Raw genomic sequence first — 20,248 nt, 5'->3', positions numbered from 1 at the left:
CATTTCCAAAGCACACACAGCAGCAAAAATTTTAAAGGCAGTAAAATAGCAGTAGATGATTCTGTACCTGATAAGTGGTTATTTTGGACCACAGCAGAGAACACTTTCAAACAAAGCTTTTTTTTATTTCTTTTTTTTAATAAGGTATTTCTTACCTTTAAATCCCAGATCCACTCATTCAAAAACCATGCTCTCTCTCCAGGTTAGGCCAACTGGGTGTGGAGATGTTGGTGCAACTCAGTGCCCTGCATTCTGCAGACACTCAGTGATGATTATAAAGCTCCTGTCTGGCCCTGAAACCCATTTATGTTGCACATTTTGGCCGAAGAAATAGTGATGACTGCTCTTCAAAACTGAATCACAAGCATCTCCTTGGGACCTTTAACTGAAACTGAGATTTAGGACAGCACCTCCTACTTGCACACTATCCTGAAGCCTGGCTCTAAAATGACTTAGGAGAAAACCAGAACCCTCCTGCTCCATCATCACCTTCTGACCCTGAGAGCAAAAGCTGTGAGTTCTTGTGAGCCAGCTGCTCTTTTCAGGTTCCTCTTCCAGCTAAAGGGTGACTAAATTTTGTGGTTTAGCACAAACCCTTCCCACTCTAATCCAGCTTGGTTTCAGTGTGCTTTTTGTACAATCAAACCATATTTCACAAGCTGTCCTTGCTCTTGCAATGATCAAGAACAATATTGCTGCTGTGAGAAATGCCACAAAACTTATCAGATACCTTTGCAATTAACTGCACTGGACCAGGGTTTCCATCATAAGTGAATTGTTCAAAAGAGATTTCCAGCATTCATGTTGGGTTCTTTTATTTTATTGTAGAGAAGACTGGATGCATATTTAAAACAAATGCAGGAGTTGCACAATTTCCAGACATTCCTACAAAGTGTTGCCCACAGTACAACGGATTCTGCCAGAGAGACAGTGAGAGGGAACTCAGTCCTGTCACTGAGAAAGTCAGGAAATCTTGCAACTGTGTAGAACAGATGGTTCTGCTCCTGTGAGCACCTCCACCCAGAGAGCAGAGGTTACCCATGTCACTCCTGATTTACACCAGTGTAACTGAGACCAGAAGCTGGGGCTGCATGGTGAAAGCAGCCAGCGAGGATTTGATGTCAGGGTGATACACACGTGGTGGCAGATTTGTGACATTTCCTGAAGGGCTTTATTTGGGATCAGACTAGAGACAGTGCTTCCCATTCCAGGTGTTCCTGTATCTTTGGACTGATGCACAACCGTGCTGCTCAGTCCCTATCCACAGGGGAAAGAAATCTTGGCGTGAAAACGCATCAAGTCCTAACAGGCACTAACTACCCCAGTAAGCTGTAGCAAAGTCTTTGTCTATCCTGGCTGCTGCTGTGGCTGGAAGCTTCCCTGAGGGACACAGCCAGCCCGAGGGAGGCTTAGGGTCAGCCACAGCTCCATAGTGGGATCACAAGCACCTTAGATTGTGGCTAGAAATGTTCTTCAGTGCATCAGTTAACAAAGAGAATGTGTTTTCCTAGTGGGACCATCCACAGTAGTTCCTTTTGAGAGACACTGGCTGCATCAGCAATTTGAACATTACAGTATTAGATAAAAATCCCAAACTTCTTTCCTTTTCCATTTTCTCATCTATTACACACCTCAGACCCGAGGCCTTCTTCCTGAGCCACCATGGTGTGATATTAAATACACTGCAAACTCCAGCTGCAAGTCCAGAGCTCCTTTGAGGACTCTGAGACTGAACAGGCTGACACACAACACATGAGCATAGAAAAGCCTTCAAACTACCAGATCTGCTTCTCCCTTCCTGTACCTTTTCTAAGCTTCACTGCCATAAAGGTAGAAGCAGGTTTTACCAGCTGAGGGGCTGACACAGAGGGCTCAAACTGGTGTGAAACCACAGAGTCCGAAATCCCCCGTGATGGCTGCACAGCAGAAGGGCTCAGTGTGTTCAGGGTATATGCTACAGAAGAGCTGCTCATCTGGGGGCTGGTTTATGCTTCCGTGCTGATGTGCAGTGTGCTCAAAGGCAGTTTGCTTGACTCCTTTAGCATTGTGCCAGTTGTATGAAAACTAAAAATCTACAGAGGTGAGGGGGAAAAGTAACCGACTGAAAAACAAGCCTCAGAAACTGAAGGCTCCTGTGAAACATCAGAGTAGGGGCAAGAATCGAGACAAGAAGAGTTCACCCAACCCACCCTGTGCCTCAAAGCTTAATTTGGAAGGGATGCTTGGGGAGCAGGGCTGATAAATCATTCATCTGTCGCTTCCTGACCGAGGCTGCCGGTGCTGGCGGTCAGCGAGTGTGCGCTTGTGACTCCTAACTCAAAACCTACCCAGGAGGTGAGAGACCACACGACTCAGGGAGACTTTGGAAGGCCATCCCGAAGTGATGTGCTTCTGGCACGGGCTGGATGGGGATCCGTGCTGAGTGAACAGGCGTGAGGCCCAGGAAGGCTTTAAGCTCTAGTCCCTTGCAGAAGAAAACAGAAAATCATCGCATGAAGTGGTCGCTAGGCACAAATGATTCCTTCCAAGAGATCCCCGCAGGCTTCCCCCTTGCAGTTCCTAAAACCACACCTGGGGTGTCACCAGGAGGACAAGCAGCTGACACTTAAGGCAACCCAATTCCCACCCCCCTTCCGTGGCTCCCCCCCAGCAGCTCTCCAGCCTCCTCCTTCTGGAGGAAGGGTTTCTTGCAGGTGAACATGACGAGCAGCAGCAGGGGCAGATGCCAGAGGCTGCAGAAGAAGAGCTTCCTGGAGCTGCTGCGATCCGCCTCCCTGTAGAACCGAAAGGCCAGGTAGGAGATGTAGAGGTTGATGGGGAGAGAGACGACGGGGAAAGTCCAAGTGGTGACCTCCAGCAGGGGAGCGAGCGCCGAGAGCCCCAGCAAGGCCAGGCAGTGCCGCAGGGCCACGCGGCGGCACAGCCCCGGGTGGGTGACGGACATCATGCGGTAGCCTCCCCGGGAGTAATCCTCCCTCAGCCCCCAGCTCAGGGCGTTGAAGTGAGGGAACTGCCAGGAGTAAAGGATTCCTCCCAACAGCAATGCACCTGCAGGGAGAGAGGGAAGGGCAGGGGGGTTAGAGGGGCACTGCAGCAACCGAGGAAAGAGCTCGCCGGGCCAGGGCTGCGTCTGCGGAACCAACCAGAAGGTGCTGTGCAGCAGACAGGGCACGTTGTGTAAGACAAGGCATGCTCTGGAAGATAAGGCATGCTTCCAAAGATAAGGCATGCTCTGCTTTTCAGGGCATTCCCCACGGTGGTTCTTCGGGTTTTGGAGCATTTAATTCAAAAAGCATTTCAAGCCGGCACTTCCTCCTAATGAACCATCGCTAATTGGTTTCTGCACCAGTTCAGTCTCTACCTGGGGGGAGATTGATGGAAATGAAGCAAAGCTAAGCAAGAGATTTTTTTTTCCTAGGAGCCTCTAGCTTCCATTCCCAGGCTGCCAAGTTGGTGCATCCAGAGAAGGAAAAAACCAACTGGTGAGCAGTGTCACATTGTCCTGAAACAGGGAGCCCTGCTCAGGGCCAGCACAAAAAGAGGATAAAGCAGGAAAATACCAACACCCTGGCAGCCTGGAGCATGGCTGAGTTTTCTGCTTGCCCATCATGCTCAGGGGACAGGATCAGGGGCAGGTGGCAGAACTGCCACAAGCTGCTAATGAGGTGAGAGAAGATGAACTTTCTATTCCTTCCAACCAAGTGTAGGAATTTCTAAGCAGTTTGATCAAGTAACTCTGCTCACACCAATTAGTTACTTCTAGATTTAAGGAGGAGCTGTGGAAGCACCACATTTTTCACAGTTATCCTCAGGACACAGCACAGGGCTTATCGAGACAGAAGCAGCTTACATCCTGATTTCAGCTTCAAGGAGGCCCTCAGATAAACTCCCTTCACTAATGTTGTCTGAACACACAAAAAATCCCCCAAGGCTGCTGCACATTATGAGCATTCCTGGATTTTCCTTTTGTTTCCCCAGCTCCCAAACACTCTGCTCTGGTGTTAACACTTTCCTTGCATCTCCCTTTTTCCATGAGCCCATTCTCTAAGGAAACAACTTTGGTTTGACCCATGGGTCTATCATTTGCTCAGTGGCTTGGCTGAACCAGAAAGAGCAACACTTAACACCACATGGGTTAATTAATGTATTTCAATTCTTTCCCAAGCTCTCACTTCTTCCTCAGCCACTGCTAGGGCTCTAACAAAGACCAAGTCTCCATCCCCTGGGTGTCTCCTCTCTACCTCTTCTGGCTGTGTGTTCCTCAGGGCTCTGCATGTCTACTGCTCTTAAGCAGCACACCACACACTGGGGAAGTCCTGCAAGTAAGAATAATCTAAGTTTGTAGAGGAGCATTTTTTCCCCATACCTCATTACCCAGTGAAGGAACAGCCCATTAGACTTATGACAGGTTTCCAGACACTTGTAAGATCCAGTAGCAGTATAAAAGATCTGTTTCACTGTGCTCTAAAATGAGTAACAAATACTCCATTAGGTGAGTGCATGCCTCAGAAAGATCACTACATTAAGGAAGCAGAAAGATGCTCATAAACTGGGCATGCAGCTTTCAGAACAACATTGCCTGCTATAAATTCTGGGTGATTCCCAGAACTTCTTCAAATCCTGCCACTTGATCCTACTAAAGTCAGCTTTCAGGATGGGGATTGCTTGGCACCTTCTCTACGTGGGAAACTTTTAGGATGGTTCAAAATAGTGCACCCCGAAGTTACCATTCATTTCAGAAAATCATGGCAACAGAAGTAATTCTGGCCCTGACAAAATAGTATTTGATTCAGTTCTGCTGAAACCTAAGGGAGTAGCTGTACTGGAGTAGCTGAAATAACATTTAATCAAGGAGCAGTACTCCCTGCACCAGGAGAAATGATGGGGAAACCCTTCTTGCAATATGTCATTTTTTAGCTTCTTCCTCTTCTTGTAAAACACATAACCGGAGGCAAGACACTGAATTTGATAAACCTAAGAGAGGAATATTCTTCAAGTTTCACCTCTGAAGCACTTTAGAGACATTAGCTTGTCATTTTTTTATAACTTAGGGAAAGGTAAGCTACAATTACCCATCAGCTGAGGAAACTGAAGCACTTGGATCCGGGGCCAGAGGACCAGCCAGCTTTTCATCTGCCATGTGCTGCATCCCAGCTGTAACGTGGCCTTTGCTTATTCAATTGTTCAAATACTGTGTGCAGCCAAGCTCAAAACACAGCCTAAACCTCAAACACACAAAAACAGTTCTCTAACTGTTCAACAGTTCAACAGTTCTCTAACTATAATACCATTAAAAAAAAAAAAAAAAAAGACCAAAGTCTTCTGGAGAAACTTTTAAACACAACCAGACCAACTAAACTACTTGGGGCTGGGTTCCTATTTACAAAGCTCTGGTTTTTACACGCAAGCCTTTGGAATTTCATTACTTTGATTACATTACAGCCATTGAGATAATTGATATTTTACAGAGAAGCTGAGCAGTAAAACAATTTAATAGGCCATTACAAGGATTTGAACTGACCCCATCTTTTTGTTAGTTTCCCACGTGCCTCAGACATCCTGCAAGCCCCCAGCCCCTCGGGTTGGCAAGAGATTTTTGTCAGACCCATGCCCTGCACAGCACAGAGCACTGTACAGCAAGATTTAGAATCAAATGAGCCCACAGTAGGAATCCTGTCAAGCCCTGAGCAGAGCCTGTAACACTCATTAATTACTAGATGAATGGTAACTATGTCATAATTAGGTCAGCAGTGTTTTTCAGCAATCTTGCAGCGAGAGGAACGCTGGAGAATGGGGCAAAAATCCTGCAGTCTGCTCTGCTGCTGCTCTGCAGCTCCCAGCAGTTTGGGAACTCAGTTTAATCAATGCAAATCTCCTTTTTTTCTGTGGAGTTTCTAATCCAGGGAAGCTCAGACAAGGCCCTTTGCAGCCATAGCAGGTGGGGCTGGCAGGGAGTTTGCAAAAGCCAAGGGGGTGCCTGGGGAGTGGGAGCCAGAGAGCACCCAGAGACCCCCCCAAACCTCACTCCGGGTTCTCCACAGCACGTGGGAAACCTCAGCCCGGGCAGACCTGAGTGGGATTTTGTGTTAGAGCTCTCAGCCTTTCTGCAAGTCTTTATAAACTGCAGTGCCACAAGCACCTGGCTCCTGGAGATCCTAAAACTCTCTGGACTTTTTTGGTGAAAATTTTAACAAGTTTAGCCCATTTCTGACCACTTCCAAACTCTTCACTTCTCCAAGTGTGAGAGCTTGGAACAGCAGTGAGCAGACACTCACAAATCCTGGTAACTTGGCAGATGAGTTCTGCTCCGTTTTAAGGCAAAAGTGAAGTTTATTTAGGCAAACAGGACCCAGGTCTCCAGGACTCTTTCACTCCTGCGTGCAGAATGGGTATAAAATGTTTTCATGTTGTGTTCCTGTCGTTAATTCACTTTGTGATGTCTGAAATAACCTGAAAAGTTCCATGACTGCAGAGAACCAGGTAAATCCTACAGCACTCACAGAGTTAAATAACAGGTTTTACCATTCATAATGGATTTTAAGGTTAAGCTATTCTTTTCTAAAATTCTTTCAGAAGTATTTAAATAGAAATCATGTATCTTCTTTTTAATAAACAAGAGGCTGAGATTTTTATTTTATTTTAATATCTAAGATAAAGTCAAAATGTCAGCTGGAGTTAAAGAAGGTAAAAAATGCTTCTTTCTTTCTGTAAATATATTTTTATCTATTAAAATACTGAAGCTTTTTAAACTGTACTTTTCCTAAAACAAACAGGACATTAAATTCCACAGTCATTTGAAAACTGCTTGGCAAGATGTTTTAAGGCTCAACAAATTTGGGTAAGACTTGGAAATATTTGTGAGATGAGACAGGGCAACCAATGATTCTGGGCTTGCAAACCACAGTGGCTGACAGTCCAACTTTCAGAATTAAAAGAGCAAGAAGCATCCCCCTCTGAAGTGATGCTCTTCATGGTGTCAAGAAGGCCACGGGATAACTCTGAACTTTGATCAAAATGTCATACTTTATTCCTTTTAAAGCAATTTAGAGTAACTTCAATTTGCTGGGTGGTCCAAAGCTCTGGTGAGGGAGCAATGTCACCACCTGAGCCTGCTGAGTGCTTGGGCTCTCTGCTAAGAAATGCATCTGAGAGCAGGAAACTGGAAGATGTTTTATGGAGTGATGCCCTGTGTGGGGTGTGAGCTCTGCTGCCTGGATCATGTGTGCAGAGGAGAGCAGAGCAATCAAGTAGCAACAGCTTCTTGTCCTGAGCATCCTGGGCTTGGGCTGGGATCAGGGACAAAGAGCTCAGGTCCCCAGTGTGTGTTCCCCAAACTGCTCATGTCCTGCAAAGGACTCAGAGTCTGCTCCCAGCAATGCAGCAGCTACTCAAGAAAGAGTGGGCACCTCCAGCTGCTGAGCTAGCAGTGCCACAGAAAGCCTGCTGGTAGCATCCTTCTGAGCAAACTGTTTCATTCACATAAAGCAGCCTGAGAACTGCAAACCTATTTTCTTCATCCACTAAAGGGCAGAAGTAATGTTGGGATTCTGCGTGATTGCCTCATGCTGAGGATGCCACCCTCCTAAGCAGTGATTTGAAAGATGCTTTGTGCTGGTGATACCTTTCATCATCAAAGAGCTTCAAACATGGCACATGGAACAGTAGCAATGATTTCACCTGCAGCTGAATTATTTCAGCTGTCTGCCTTAAACAAGGAACAATAGTTTGGGATGATCCAATTGAAAAGCTCAAAAAAATTTTTTTGAAGGTGATTTCTTTGAGAGCAGAAAAGGACTTGAGCTCCAAGAGGGCCCAGGCTGGAGCACAGCATGTGTCAGTGGGAGCCCCAGCTCTGGAGCAGGACCAGCACAGGCAGATGAACATGGGTCTGTTCTGCACAACTTGAGGCAAACATGGTCAAGGTTATCTACAGAGTATTAACATCATGTTCCTAAAATGACATTGGAGATGAACAGCTTTCCTCTTTCTTCTTATCCTTCATTGTTCTTTACAGACAACACACAAGGGCCTTCCCTCCACAGAGTGTTCTGCAAAATCTCTGGTATCACTTTTAAGCTCTAGACAGGACAAACACCTATTTACCTAATCAATAAAAGAAAAAAAAATAATGAAAGGGGAGCTGATCTGTAGCATCAGTTCAAGAACAGATTGCTCCTTCTGTCTTTCCTTTGGTGCTGCGTATGTCTGACTGGGAAGTGGCCAACCAGGCATTAAAATAAACACAGAATGGTTAAAATATCAGCTCCAAAACAGATGTTGAAATCTTACTGCATTTCCCAAAGCTGGTGTTTACTGCCTTGGCAACCTAAGAATGCTGTTTTGCTTAAAGAACAATTTTAGTAATTCTTCTGCCTTGAATAATGTGAAGGAATTTTTAAATTATTTCCAGACCTTGGTAGCTCCCTGACTTATTAGAGGAAAGCACCAGCCTTTTGTCTCTAGGAAACTGGTATGAGTTTGGCTGCTGTCAGGGGGGGGAGGCTTTGGTAGTCTAAGCTCAGCCTTTGAATGGATCATAGGCAGGAAACAACCACACACCGTTTTACTTGATAGCACACAACTGGCTCTCCTCCCTGCAAAGATGTTGAACAAATTACTCCTCTTTAATCCAGACAAGGCAGATTAGAGCTCAGAGACTTGACTTGGGCCAGCTGGATCCACCTGCTTGCAAGCAACCGTGCTGTCTCAGACCATATTTTTCACCTTTGCCACAGGAAATTTAACCTAACCAGGCCAGAACTCTTCCCTGTGGTCCTGCATGATTTTGACAGGGTATTGTGCTTGCAGGAAACACACTGGCTACATCCCCAAAGCTTCCCTTTTCTATCTTTTCTGCTCATTCACAGGTTTAACACAGTAGCACTCCTTTAAGATTTTCAACTACACAGCAATTATGGGGGTAAAGAAAGATTCTGAAGTCTCATCCAAGCTGTGTTGCCTGCTGTGGATTCAATGTCAAATCAAAGACCCCAAGATTATCTGGTGGAGTTGCTGCAGCTTTCAGAGTGGTTTGAAGAGCTCTGTCCATAACACAGCTTTGGTGTCTTGGCACTTAAAGGCTGGTTTATTAAACTGGTGGTGGCACTTTCTGTTTGGGAAGGAGATTCAGAAGGTCCAATCATTACTATCTTCCCTTCAGCTTGTTTCAGTGATGGAAAATGACTATTAGGGTAAAACAAAACAACTGGCCTCCAATTACAAGTGTTCAGGATACTGCCCTGGTATAATCACTGCTGAGGAAAAAAGGTACCTATTATTTAATATTTCCCATAGTCCTTGGGAGTAGAAAGAGGGTTAGCTCTTACCAAAATCTGCATCTCAATTTGTGATCACAAAGCCTTCTCAAACTCAGAGAAACTTGGGAATGACCAAACTGATGCAATTCCCCACTACTTTCCTGCTGTGGCATTTCCTACGTTAGCACCACAGCAAGACAAGGGTTGGTGGTTCCACTGGAAAACAAAAAGCAGATGCTGCTGCTTGAATCGAATGCCACGTGAGCAGCTCAGCAGCCTTGAGATGGAAAAAAGGGAAAAGTAATGTTTCTAAAGCTCTGCACAAGGTCTCTGGGCTGCAAACAATGGTCCTGGCTGTCAGTGTGGGCATGCACAGCCCTAATTGTGTCCCTGCAAGGTCATGTAAACGAAGGGCTAGGAGGAAAATACTGGAAAACTCAAAAGCTTCATGGTCATGGGTTTCAATAGCTGTTTCTTTTGAAGGATGGCACAAAAGGGCTTGTGGAACAGGAGTGTCTCAGAGCTGTGATAGACTTCTCTGCTCCAGCACATAAAGGGCAGGGGATGCTGGCTGTGTGTAGGGATTGTCTGCAAAACAAAAGGAGGATCCTTGGTGTCCCCCAGGAATGGGAAATGAAGTTGACAGTGGGGTTTTTCACCTCGAGGGAGTGTTCGTGGCCTTTAACAGGAGGAAAGGAAGTGGGTCAAGGGTTGGACTTGCTGACCTCAGAGGTCCTTTCCAACTTGGCTGATTCTCTGAAAGCAGATGTCCTCAGGTCCTCTCTGTGCAGTGAGATGCTGTGTGCATGTGGCTACACACAGGAGTGAACGCTTCTTGTTTGCCACACAACAGCTTCTCACAGCCCAGAGCCTCACAGGGAAACACTTCCAGTGCACAGCAGGGTGGAGGACAACACCAAACCCACAAATCAGTGGTCTCAGGTAACCCCTGCAACATGTGCCATTAAAAGGAGCCCGTTGGGTAAGATGAGCACACTGCCTCTGGATAGACTGTTTGTGATGTGCAAAGATGTTCAGGAAGTCTTGGCCAAAGGACCAACCTCAGCAGAGGACTGCAAACCTGCAGAGCCAGCCACATCTTCCAGGCTCCCCCTGGGGATCCCACACAGCCCAAGGGTGGGGGTCCCTCCTGCAGACCCCCTCCCAAACATACTTCTCCTGAGGGTGCTGTGTCACACAGGGGCTGTCATACACAGCCTCAGCCCCTCCTCTTTATTTATTTTATAAATAAAACAAAGACAAATTAACACAAGGTATCCTAAGACACTTTGTTATCACCTCCAGAATCAGAGATTATGGATCATCTCCAACTCTCTCAAACAAGCAAAAGGCCCCACCAGCCACACATGGGGCAGGGAGCCAGGTAAGGGCACACTGCCCGTCAGCTTGTGGGGTCAGTCCCCCAGGTGCCCCAGCAGTGCTACTGCCATTTCTTTTGTCTCTTGTGAAGATGGACAGGCAGAAATAAAATAGCCCACTGCCTTTTGTCCTAAATTCAGACCAGCTGCTCACTAGCACTGCCCCTCTGCCTTGGTTTTTACCCCCACAGTGCACACCCCGGGCCCCAGCTTCCAATTCTCATATGTTGGTGACACAAATACCTCTGTTTCCTCTGGAACAAACCACGGATTCTGTGGCCTTTCATCTGAGAAGCAAACCCCCCAAAACCTGAGTTTACCAGAGGGATTTATAGCCAGAGCCTCTGCTCCTGGGGCAGGATGCTGGAGCTGCCCTGCTCTGCTGGGCTGGCTTCCAGACCTGCTCACATCAAGGGGCTTGGAAAGCTTAAAAGTGCTTCACTAGAAGGGACAAAAAGATCTCCCAGCTCATTTTGCACGCAATTAAGCTGTTGTTTTGCTTCCCTCCTCCTGGCAGACAAGTGCTATAGGAAGGTATGAGAGACTCCAGCCTTTGACAGGTTGGGGACAGCCCCCCTTTCCCCTATTCTCTTTTTTTTGTTGTTGTTACTGAAACCATCCATCTGCCAAATGTCACTAGCTGATAAGAACTGCCCGTTTTTAATCCCCATTTGTAAATAGATGTTCGCTGACATAATTAATGTCTACCATACAACAGAATTTGAATTACAAAGTAAAGGCAATTTAAAAATCAGCCTCCACATGATTACAATTGATACTCAAGTCTATAAATTCCATAGCCCCAGGAATTATTTAAATTTTGGAAAATGAATGAAAATCAGTACAAGATGTCTTTCAGGAAAACAGACCAGAAGTGGAGCATCTGAGATAAACTAAATAGTCTCTTGAGATAAACATTCTTTGGTGCTGTAATACCTATGGCTCCAGGCCACCATGGGTCTGTAATGTCTGCTATACTGTCAGGGCTCTTATCTGCTATGCCACTGCCACCTACTCAGAATAAATCCCCTTAACTGATAAGCACATTATGCTGAGGACCCCTGCTTGTCACTTCCATCTAGCTGGGTGGTTTCTAGGAAGGCTTTGGTGCTGGATTGCTCTGCTCCAGGATCTGGACACAGCTCTCTGGCTGGGATCAAGCCTTGGGAGCACAGGCATGGGATGATGGGCAAGGGAAGAAATAAATGCAAAATGTGTGAGGCAAAATCTGGGCCCTTGGAAATGGAGTCTCCCAGCTTCAGTTCTTCTGCTAACCAGAAATAATAAGTTTCAATTGGCAGCAAACGTTTCTAGCAAGCGAGCTGGGGAGTTAGTCTGGGGAGAAAGACCAGCAACACAAGAGTAATTTAAAGCATATAGATGTTGAGCCTCTCACATGCCAAAATAAACAGCTCTGCTCCTTCCTAAAGAGGTCTGAGGAGAGGCTCAGCAGCAGCAGGGCACAGCCAGCAGCTTCCTGCATGTGCATCCAGCACAGGACACTCTGCCAGCTTTGCCTCTTTTTCCTGTCTTTAAACTATCACTTAGGGCTTTAAGTGAATTTCATTATTTTCTTGTTAGTCTTTCCTTTGCACAATCAGGAGAAATAATTGGAGGGGCTTTTAGATTTACTAAAAAAACCCCTCAAATCTCTTTGGGAAATCAATAGTACCACAAAGGAGCATGAAATCTGCTTGCAAGGAAGCCAAAGGTGTTACTGCAAATCACAGGCTGGCAGTTAAGTTCTGCATAAACACAGCAGATATGTGATAGTGATATCCATGTGATAAATTGCATTTATCACACATCTTTGACCATCTCACCTGTGCTGGGCTCCCCCAGTGAGGAAATGTTAACATTCCCCATCTTTCATCAGTTTCAAACAGCTGCCATTAAAAAAAAAACCAACAAACCCACAACAAAGAAAACCTTATCTCTGGGATGATGTGGATATCTTCCTCTTTTGAAATGGGAGGTTTTCCCTAAATTACACTGGCACAAAATCCAGGATTTCCAATCAGACTTAATCCTTAAAGTTACCTAGCAGGGGCAGAAATGGAAGCAAGCATCACTCTAAGCTCTGGCAAAAGATGTAGAACATAGGAAATAAAAGTAAGCATTTGCATCACTGGGAAACAGAAGAGTACCAGATTTTATCTTACCCAAGGGGCAAGAAATTGTCAAGATATTAACCTCTTCATTCAAGTTATAAATAATAAAAAACAAATTAAAACAACTCTGCTCCATCTAAGACACTTTTTACAATCTTTAACTCTCTCAAACAAGCAAGAGCAGCTCTGAACCCCACCAGGGATGTTACAGACCTGGCAGCCTGCAGACACAGGCCCTGGGGTGCCACACAGGAGCTCTAACACTTGGTTACCCCCCTGACATGGTAACAAAAGGCCTACACTTAAATATTGCTTTCCCTACAACCAGCAACACGTACAACAATGTGGCTGCTGTGAGATTACAAGGAGAGAAAATGCACAGGAAAATGTAAACTCCCAAACCCTGCAGTTAAGTGGTGAGAACCTTCCTTCTCATTAGTTTTCTAACTCCCTCCCTTCACATTCCTCTTTGTTACCCAGTGAAATGATCAATCCTTTATTTTATTTTTTTTTTAAACGAGGTGCAAATGCATTTTCACACCTCTGCTGAGAACTAGGTGAAGTCTCCAAGCTAATTACACATTATTAATGAGTTCACCAACTGCGGGTAGGCTGGGCAGAGCAGGGCTGTGGGGCTGCAGGTCCCACACTCTGAGTGGGTTTGATGCTGCCAGTTCCTCAACTCTCTTCTCCTTTCCAAAAGCACAACTTTTAGCATTACAAACCAGAGTGCACAATTCAATCCCTTCCTTCTATTTCTCTCCTTCCTTTTTAAAGGTGTTTGTGGGTTTTTATTTCTGGGGGGAACTGGGTTTTTTTTAAATACTGAAACGCACTAAAATAACACAGTCTGGTCACCACTTCTGGGACTCCCCTGGTGTTTTTCATGACAAAGATCAGCACCAGCTCAGAAATATTTCTCTTGCTCTTAAATGAGCTGCCTGGTCTCAGGCACCAAGTGGGGGGTGACTGGAGCAAGTTTTAGCTACCCAGAACAAACAATACAACATCAGGTTACACATCAGCTCAGATCATCGTGTTCTGGGCAAAGTCCAGGTGGATTTTTTAATTTATTATTTATTATTTTTATTATTTTATTATTTATTATTTTAAATTAAGTTTTATTTATTCTCAAGACAGAGCTTCTAATGATGTCTGTTAAGGCCACCTTAACTGAGACACTATAAATATATATGTAACATTTATAGGTCTAAACACAAAAGAAACTTTCTTAGATGTAAATGTTTGCTTAGAAGTGATGTTAAAAAAGCCTCACAAAACCCTTCATCCCAGGTCTGTATTAGGTCTGTATCAGAATGTGTGGATTCCAAGCCAACTCAGACTGACTTTTTTGAGAAGCAAGCAGCAGAAAAGTGAAGAACAGTGTGCTATGGATTTTGCCCAGTTCCTGATGATTTCTGGTTAAAAGCCTTGTTGTTGAAAGTATTATTCCAGCCTTAAATATGCCTCACTGTGGGATGAGTGTGTGCTAAAAAATTCTAAGCAGAGCTGTTAATTGAACTTCATTAGTTTCTTCAGAATATAGCTATGTGGAGCCACTTTGATTCTTAAGTTTCTAGCTGGCAGGAAAAACAAGCCCTAATTGTGTCAGAGTTTAGCTGCTGAAGAGATCAGTGTTTTATGAGGGATGTAAAAAGGGTTCACAGTTACTAAAATAGAAATCTTCGTTTGCTTTTCAAGGGGGGGGAGAAGGAACAGTTATAACTTAAGAGTTTAGAAGTGGGCAATTAAGAAATACAGCAATAAATTAATCTTCCTAGGATATTTTCTGGCTTGTGGAAAGACAGTTAATAAACACATCTGGGAATTTTCCAGCTGAAAGCTCTTGACGTGTAAGTGGGTATGGTTTTAGTCCTGAAATTACATCACATTTTCTTCCCTGGGAACCCCAAAGACACTATTTTCCATCTAGGTTTTCAACAGAACCCAATCTTTCACCAGCTCACATTTGCCCCCGAAATGCCCCCGTTCAGAGAACGACACAATCGTTCCTGCTTCTTCAGTCCTCAGGGTACCACGTTGGGACAGATTTTGCCATGGCAAACAGCAGAAGCTGCTTGGGAAGCATAAAGAAGGAGGTTTACTGCTTTTTGAGGAAGTCTTTTGAGCTATCCCAAAGACTTGCCCAGCTACACAGGGATGTACTCACCAGCATCCAGACTCCCCGTAGCTGCGGTCCAGCCCATGACGGGGGGAATGGCACCCACCACAGCTCCCACCCAGGTGTTGGCAATGCTCAGTCTCTTCATGGGGGTGTAACAACACGTGTACAAGAAAATGTTGAAGGCTCCCAGGGCCCCGGTGAGAGGGTTCACTCCCAGCACCAGCAGGGCAATGCCCGGGACCCCGCAGGAGGCAGCGAAGCAGACGGCGAGCAGGGGGCTGTGGGCAGAGAGCAGGAGACACACACTGAGCAAGAGTTTGACTGCTGCCCCTCTCCTTTTGTCCCTTCCGAAAAACTAGAATTGGATTTTAGTTTGTTGTTGTTTTTTTGTTTTTACTTGCCCAGCCCAAAGATTCCCACTTGCTCCCCCATCCTAAGATTTGATCCCCCATCCTAAGACAGCCTTTCAGTCTTGCTGCAGATCTGCAACTGCAGCTGATTCTTGCTCCTGTGATCACCAAATCAATTCAGGTTGTGCAGGTAAACAGCCCTTCTTTCTCTTTCTTTTTAATCTTGTAGATTTTGACCTCTAGAAAAAGTATTCAGGGTTTAGAGTGAATAAGAATGGTCATAACTTGTCAGATTTTTAACTGATTGCTATTATCCCAGGAACCCTTTGCCTGAAATGTAACTGGATTAGACACAACATTAGGAAGCATTTAGGAGGAAAAGAGTACATTCAATCATTTTGAAAGTACATCAACAGGAATAAAGTATTTTTTAGCTTTACTAAAAAAAGGATGAATTTTCTATATTCCCATTTAGCTCAGGCACTGTGCTAAGCAGGTGTAGCACACCAAAGCAATTAAGTCAACAGAACCAAAATTAAAACTAATTACCTTCTAAGTGTGCTTGGAGTTAAGTAAAGGTATTTTAGGTTTGGGAAAAGCAACAAACAAGAAACATAGCAAATTATTTCTCCTGCTTCCTACTGCACATCAGCTCGGGGAAGGCTGTTAAAATCTGTAAGAAAGTGGCTGAAGCTGAATCAACCTCAGGTCTGGAGCACAGGCCTTAGGAGAAGCAGCTGAGGGAGCTGGGGGGGTGAGCTTGGAGCAAAGGAGGCTGAGAGGAGACCTCCTGGATCTCTGCATCTGTTTGAGTAGATTCAAGCAAGGGAGGTTGGGTTCTGGTCCCAAGGAACAAGCAACAGGACAAGGGCAAACAGCCTCAAGTTGCACCAGGGAGGTTTAGGTTGGATATTAGGAACAATTTCTTCCCCCAAAGGATTGTCAGGGCCTGGCCCAGGCTGCCCAGGGCAGGGCTGGAGTCCCCATCATCCCTGGAGGGGTTTCAGAGCCTGGGGATGTGGGGATGAGGGACATGGGGTGGGGGTGGCCTGGGCAGTGCTGGGGTGATGGTTGGACCCGACGATCTTAAGGGCCTTTTCCAACCGAAACAATTCTGTGATTCTGTAGTGAGTTCCACAATAAACATCCAGGTTGGATGAACAAGGATTTTTGGTTTGGTTCCCCAAATCCCACTTTCCAGGCAGCACTGTGATGCAACCCTAAGGAAGCTTCATTTGCTGCTCTCTTGTACCAGATGGCCATGAGCTGCTGGTGCAGATCCCTTCACATGTGCTTGCTGGAGGGTGTCTGGTATGATGGAAAGAAAGAACCTAAATGCCACTAATAAACAATGTGGTGGGGGAGAGCTCTGGAAGGGAGGAAAATGCCATTAACCAACTTGCATTTAATAACCCATGTGGCTAAACACACACTTCTAGTCATCCATATCAGAGCAGAAAATATGTGTGCTTACAACAAAAGTCCCCACGTGAAGTTTAGCCTTGCTCTAAATGAAAACTATGCAGCCTTTGTATTCTGTGATCACTCTGCCCTCTGGCCAAATCCTTAGCCTTAAAATATGTGTTGCAAGCACTGCTCCAACCCTCATAACAAAAATACGCTGGTGGGGATGAATTTTATGGGAAGTTTATCAGCAAAAAAATCCTAGCATTCAAATTTTTATTTTTAAGACTTTTGTTGGACCAATATGGTATGGAAAGCCTGAATAATTGGAAGAACTAAACTGAGCAAATCTCAGACCTGCCTTCAATTTAAATGAAATTGACTAAGTCATTTTATCCAGCTTTTCAAAAGCATCAACAGATTTTAGGCTATGGAGCGTGCATAGAACACTTTTATTCTCCGGTGTTACAGTCTCAGTCTCACCAATGCATCAGGAACAGAGGCAATGGATGTTGCCATCCACTGACAGAGAGATCCATAAAATCTGGGACCATTTTCAGGAGCTGTAGTGCTGGTTCTGCAGCCAGCAGTGCCCTTTTGCAGAAAGGCAATGAAACACAATCTGTGGCACAGAACTCTGTCCTCTGGAGATAGGGCCCTGCTGGAGTGAAATCCTGACTGGGTTTGGTTAAACAAATCTATCTTGATTGATTCCCAAATAAAATACAGTCAGACAGTAAACACCAGCTCGACACAATACACACTCTTGAGGTGACAAAAGCCCAGCTTGACCCTACTACTGCGGGGCTCAGAGACATAAAGGAGGAGAGGGTCTGACCTGATGCAATGAGCACTCCTCTCACTAATCCAAACCTCCTCACTTCAGCTGAATCCTACACCCCACCAGCTGCTCACAGAGTGGCAGATCCCACTTCATGCCTTATGGGAAAGGAAGGTGAAGGTTGGGGGTGCAAAGCCCTACCCTGTGGTTGAGCCCAGCATCATCACATCTCCCCCACCTCACTTCCCTGCAGCAGTGGTACCCCTGGGGTGGCAGCTGCATCCTACCTGCACATCCAACTGATGGACTGGAAAAGCACCTCTAAAAAATGAAGCTTTATCAAAAGGAAAGGGTGAAGTTACCTGACTGAGACCTTTAAAAAGTTGTCTGGGCCTGGTGGATGCAAACACATTTTTGTTTCTTGGTTTCTTTCTTTTTGCTTCTTTAAAAGGAAGTTTCTGGAGGCAGTTTCAGTTTGGTTTGATTAGTGTCTGTAATTCTCCTAATGATCTCAGGGGAGGACATCAAGTCAATGGTGGCTGCTCTTCATAAGCAGATAAACTACATTACTTTTAGACATCCTGAAAGTATCACAATTTCTGCTTCCCTCCAGTATTTCTGTAACGATCAAGAGCTGTACAACTCTTCTAGAAGAGGAATTATCTGTCTTACAAGTGCCTGCCTCTAAAACTTCAACTGAGATCAAAACCTCAGACTCTGATCTGTTAATTCATCTTTGTTCTTTCTGCCCCTTAAAATACTACCTGGCATTACGAAGACATTGCAATAGTAAATTAGGTCCTTGCTTTCTCAGTGAGACACAAGACAGGAAAATTCAGCTCAGTCTCCTGCAAATATGCAATGTCTATATAGTCTAGGAGAAGTTTAAGCAATTCCTCTTCAGGAAAGAGGGACTATTTCAGGAAAAGGTAGGGATATTTCAGGCATTAGTGCAGTTTTTCTGCTTCAGTGACTCCCAAGATTTTAAGAAGAAAAGATCCACTCTAGGTAGAAATCACAATGGTTTAAGGGGTAATCTGAATTCTACTCATTTATGGTCTTCTAGGCACCATCTCCATGCTCACCTTAGGTCTGTCACAAGTCAGACATGAGGTGTGAGGCTCTTTGATTTGACCCCCTCTCCTTTGCCAGGCTGTCTGCATCCCAGGGAGGGAGCAGGAGAAGGGTGAATGCTGAGCACTGGATTTGCCCCATCACTTCATGTCCAGGCAGCTCCTCCCTCTGCTGCCACCTCCTCCAGTGCTCATCACAAACATCAGGTGTGGGTGACCCAGTGCTGGGGAATTCACATGTGGTGGCCAAGGGTTTCTGCTGGTTTCTTTCCTCCTAAGCCACCCCATGCAGGAGGTGCAGGCTGCTGACAGACACGGGGACATCAGCCTCTTTCATCCGGGTGTTCACTTGGGCCAAGGGAATCGCTCCCATGGGAAAAAAAAGGCAAACTTCCATTGGAAAAGTGGCCAAGGAGCTAGCTCAGAAAGCAAACATATTGAGTAAGAAACCAGGTTTTATGATGGATTTTTGGGAGGGGTTGGTTTCAGTTATTTGGCTGATTAAAATCAGACTCTGGAAAAACAGTACAAGTGCCAAATGAGTTCTCTTCGAATTTCAACTTGAAAATACCCACTATGTCACCACACAGGACACCTCCTCAAGAAAAACCCAAAACTGGTAGTTCTGCCTTGTCCTTGCTCTCTGCCTTCCTAGGAATGCACATGCCAAAGTCTGCCTCCTACTAGTGCTGACAGACATCCACCTTCAGCTGAAGGTTTGGGAGGCAACTTCAGTGTGAATGGTGAATTACCAAAATTTCCCTGCTCCAAAGGCAATGTGCTGCTGGTTCTCTCCCACAGAGCTGAGTCCAGACAGACCCTCTGCTGAGAGCATCCAAGAGAGGAGACCCAGGGATCTCCTCCTTCAGCTCCAAGCTTTTCCTGACACAGAGGTGACCAGGGAGATGCTGTGGGTCAGGCTGGGCAGGATCACTGATGGGCAGTGCTGTGGGGAGAGGAGGAATCCTGTGTGGATGATATACAGGGATCCCACACAGCCACAGGGCATCCCCATGGCCTCTCACTCATCACAGTGGTGAGACTTTAGACACTGCAGCAGCTTATTTTAATCCATGGGCATCCCTGTTTCTAGCTGCCACTTAATGAGCTGGTTATATGTTTAATAATGATCTTACACACATGTGCATGAAATACCTGTATGCAACAGAGTCGTGGATAATAGTCCTTATTGACTCACAGTGTTACTGGGAAAAATTGAATGGGAAAAGCAAACTAAAAGCTTTTGCCCATCTACAAATTAATGTACTATTTTACCTATTTCACAGAAGCATTATTAGCAAGCTTAATGCCTGTAAAGACCAATAGCATAATTATGACACATGCTTTTCTGTGCTGTCTTTGGCAAAACATTCTGTGAAGATGACTGTCATAGTACAGTTAGAACTAAAATAAAAAAAAAAAAAAACAACAAACCCAAACAACACAGAATTAAAAAGGGGGAGAAATTTAAAGAAATGTTTGGAAAAAAACCCCAACACAACATTCAAAAAGCGAGACAAAATTCCCTCTTAAAATCTACCACCATTCAGAAGTCTGGAAATGCCCTGTATCAGCATTTAATGCTCCAGCCTCTCTCTGTGAATACACTGACACTTGTATACAGATACAGACACAAAGCCCCCAGAATCCTGAATAGGTGCATTCATGCACTCAGCAGCTGCATGCTGTTCATGTTCAGATGTTACAGAAATAGATAAGAAACTTAACTTGTGACCTTGTGTTAATGGGAAATCGGGCACACAGAAGA

At 45.1% G+C, this 20,248-nt stretch overlaps 1 protein-coding gene across 1 annotated transcript in view; it reads right to left on the bottom strand.

Moving 5' to 3' along the window:
• Positions 1–808: 808 nt before the first annotated feature.
• The window catches only part of LOC103533898 (protoheme IX farnesyltransferase, mitochondrial), a 98,793-nt gene continuing 79,353 nt past the window's right edge, over positions 809–20,248 (bottom strand). Inside the window, exons 6-7 of the mRNA XM_030461689.1 lie at positions 14,918–15,150; positions 809–3,048 (exon numbers count right to left, since the gene is read on the bottom strand). Of these exons, the coding sequence (XP_030317549.1) occupies positions 2,606–3,048; positions 14,918–15,150 (676 nt within the window). The 3' untranslated portion in view covers positions 809–2,605. The remainder of the gene's footprint in view (positions 3,049–14,917; positions 15,151–20,248) is intronic.

This window comes from Calypte anna, chromosome 18 (genome assembly GCF_003957555.1).
Source record: "Calypte anna isolate BGI_N300 chromosome 18, bCalAnn1_v1.p, whole genome shotgun sequence".
Classification (NCBI taxonomy): Eukaryota; Metazoa; Chordata; class Aves; order Apodiformes; family Trochilidae; genus Calypte; species Calypte anna.
This window is presented reverse-complemented; position numbering and strand designations above follow the sequence as displayed.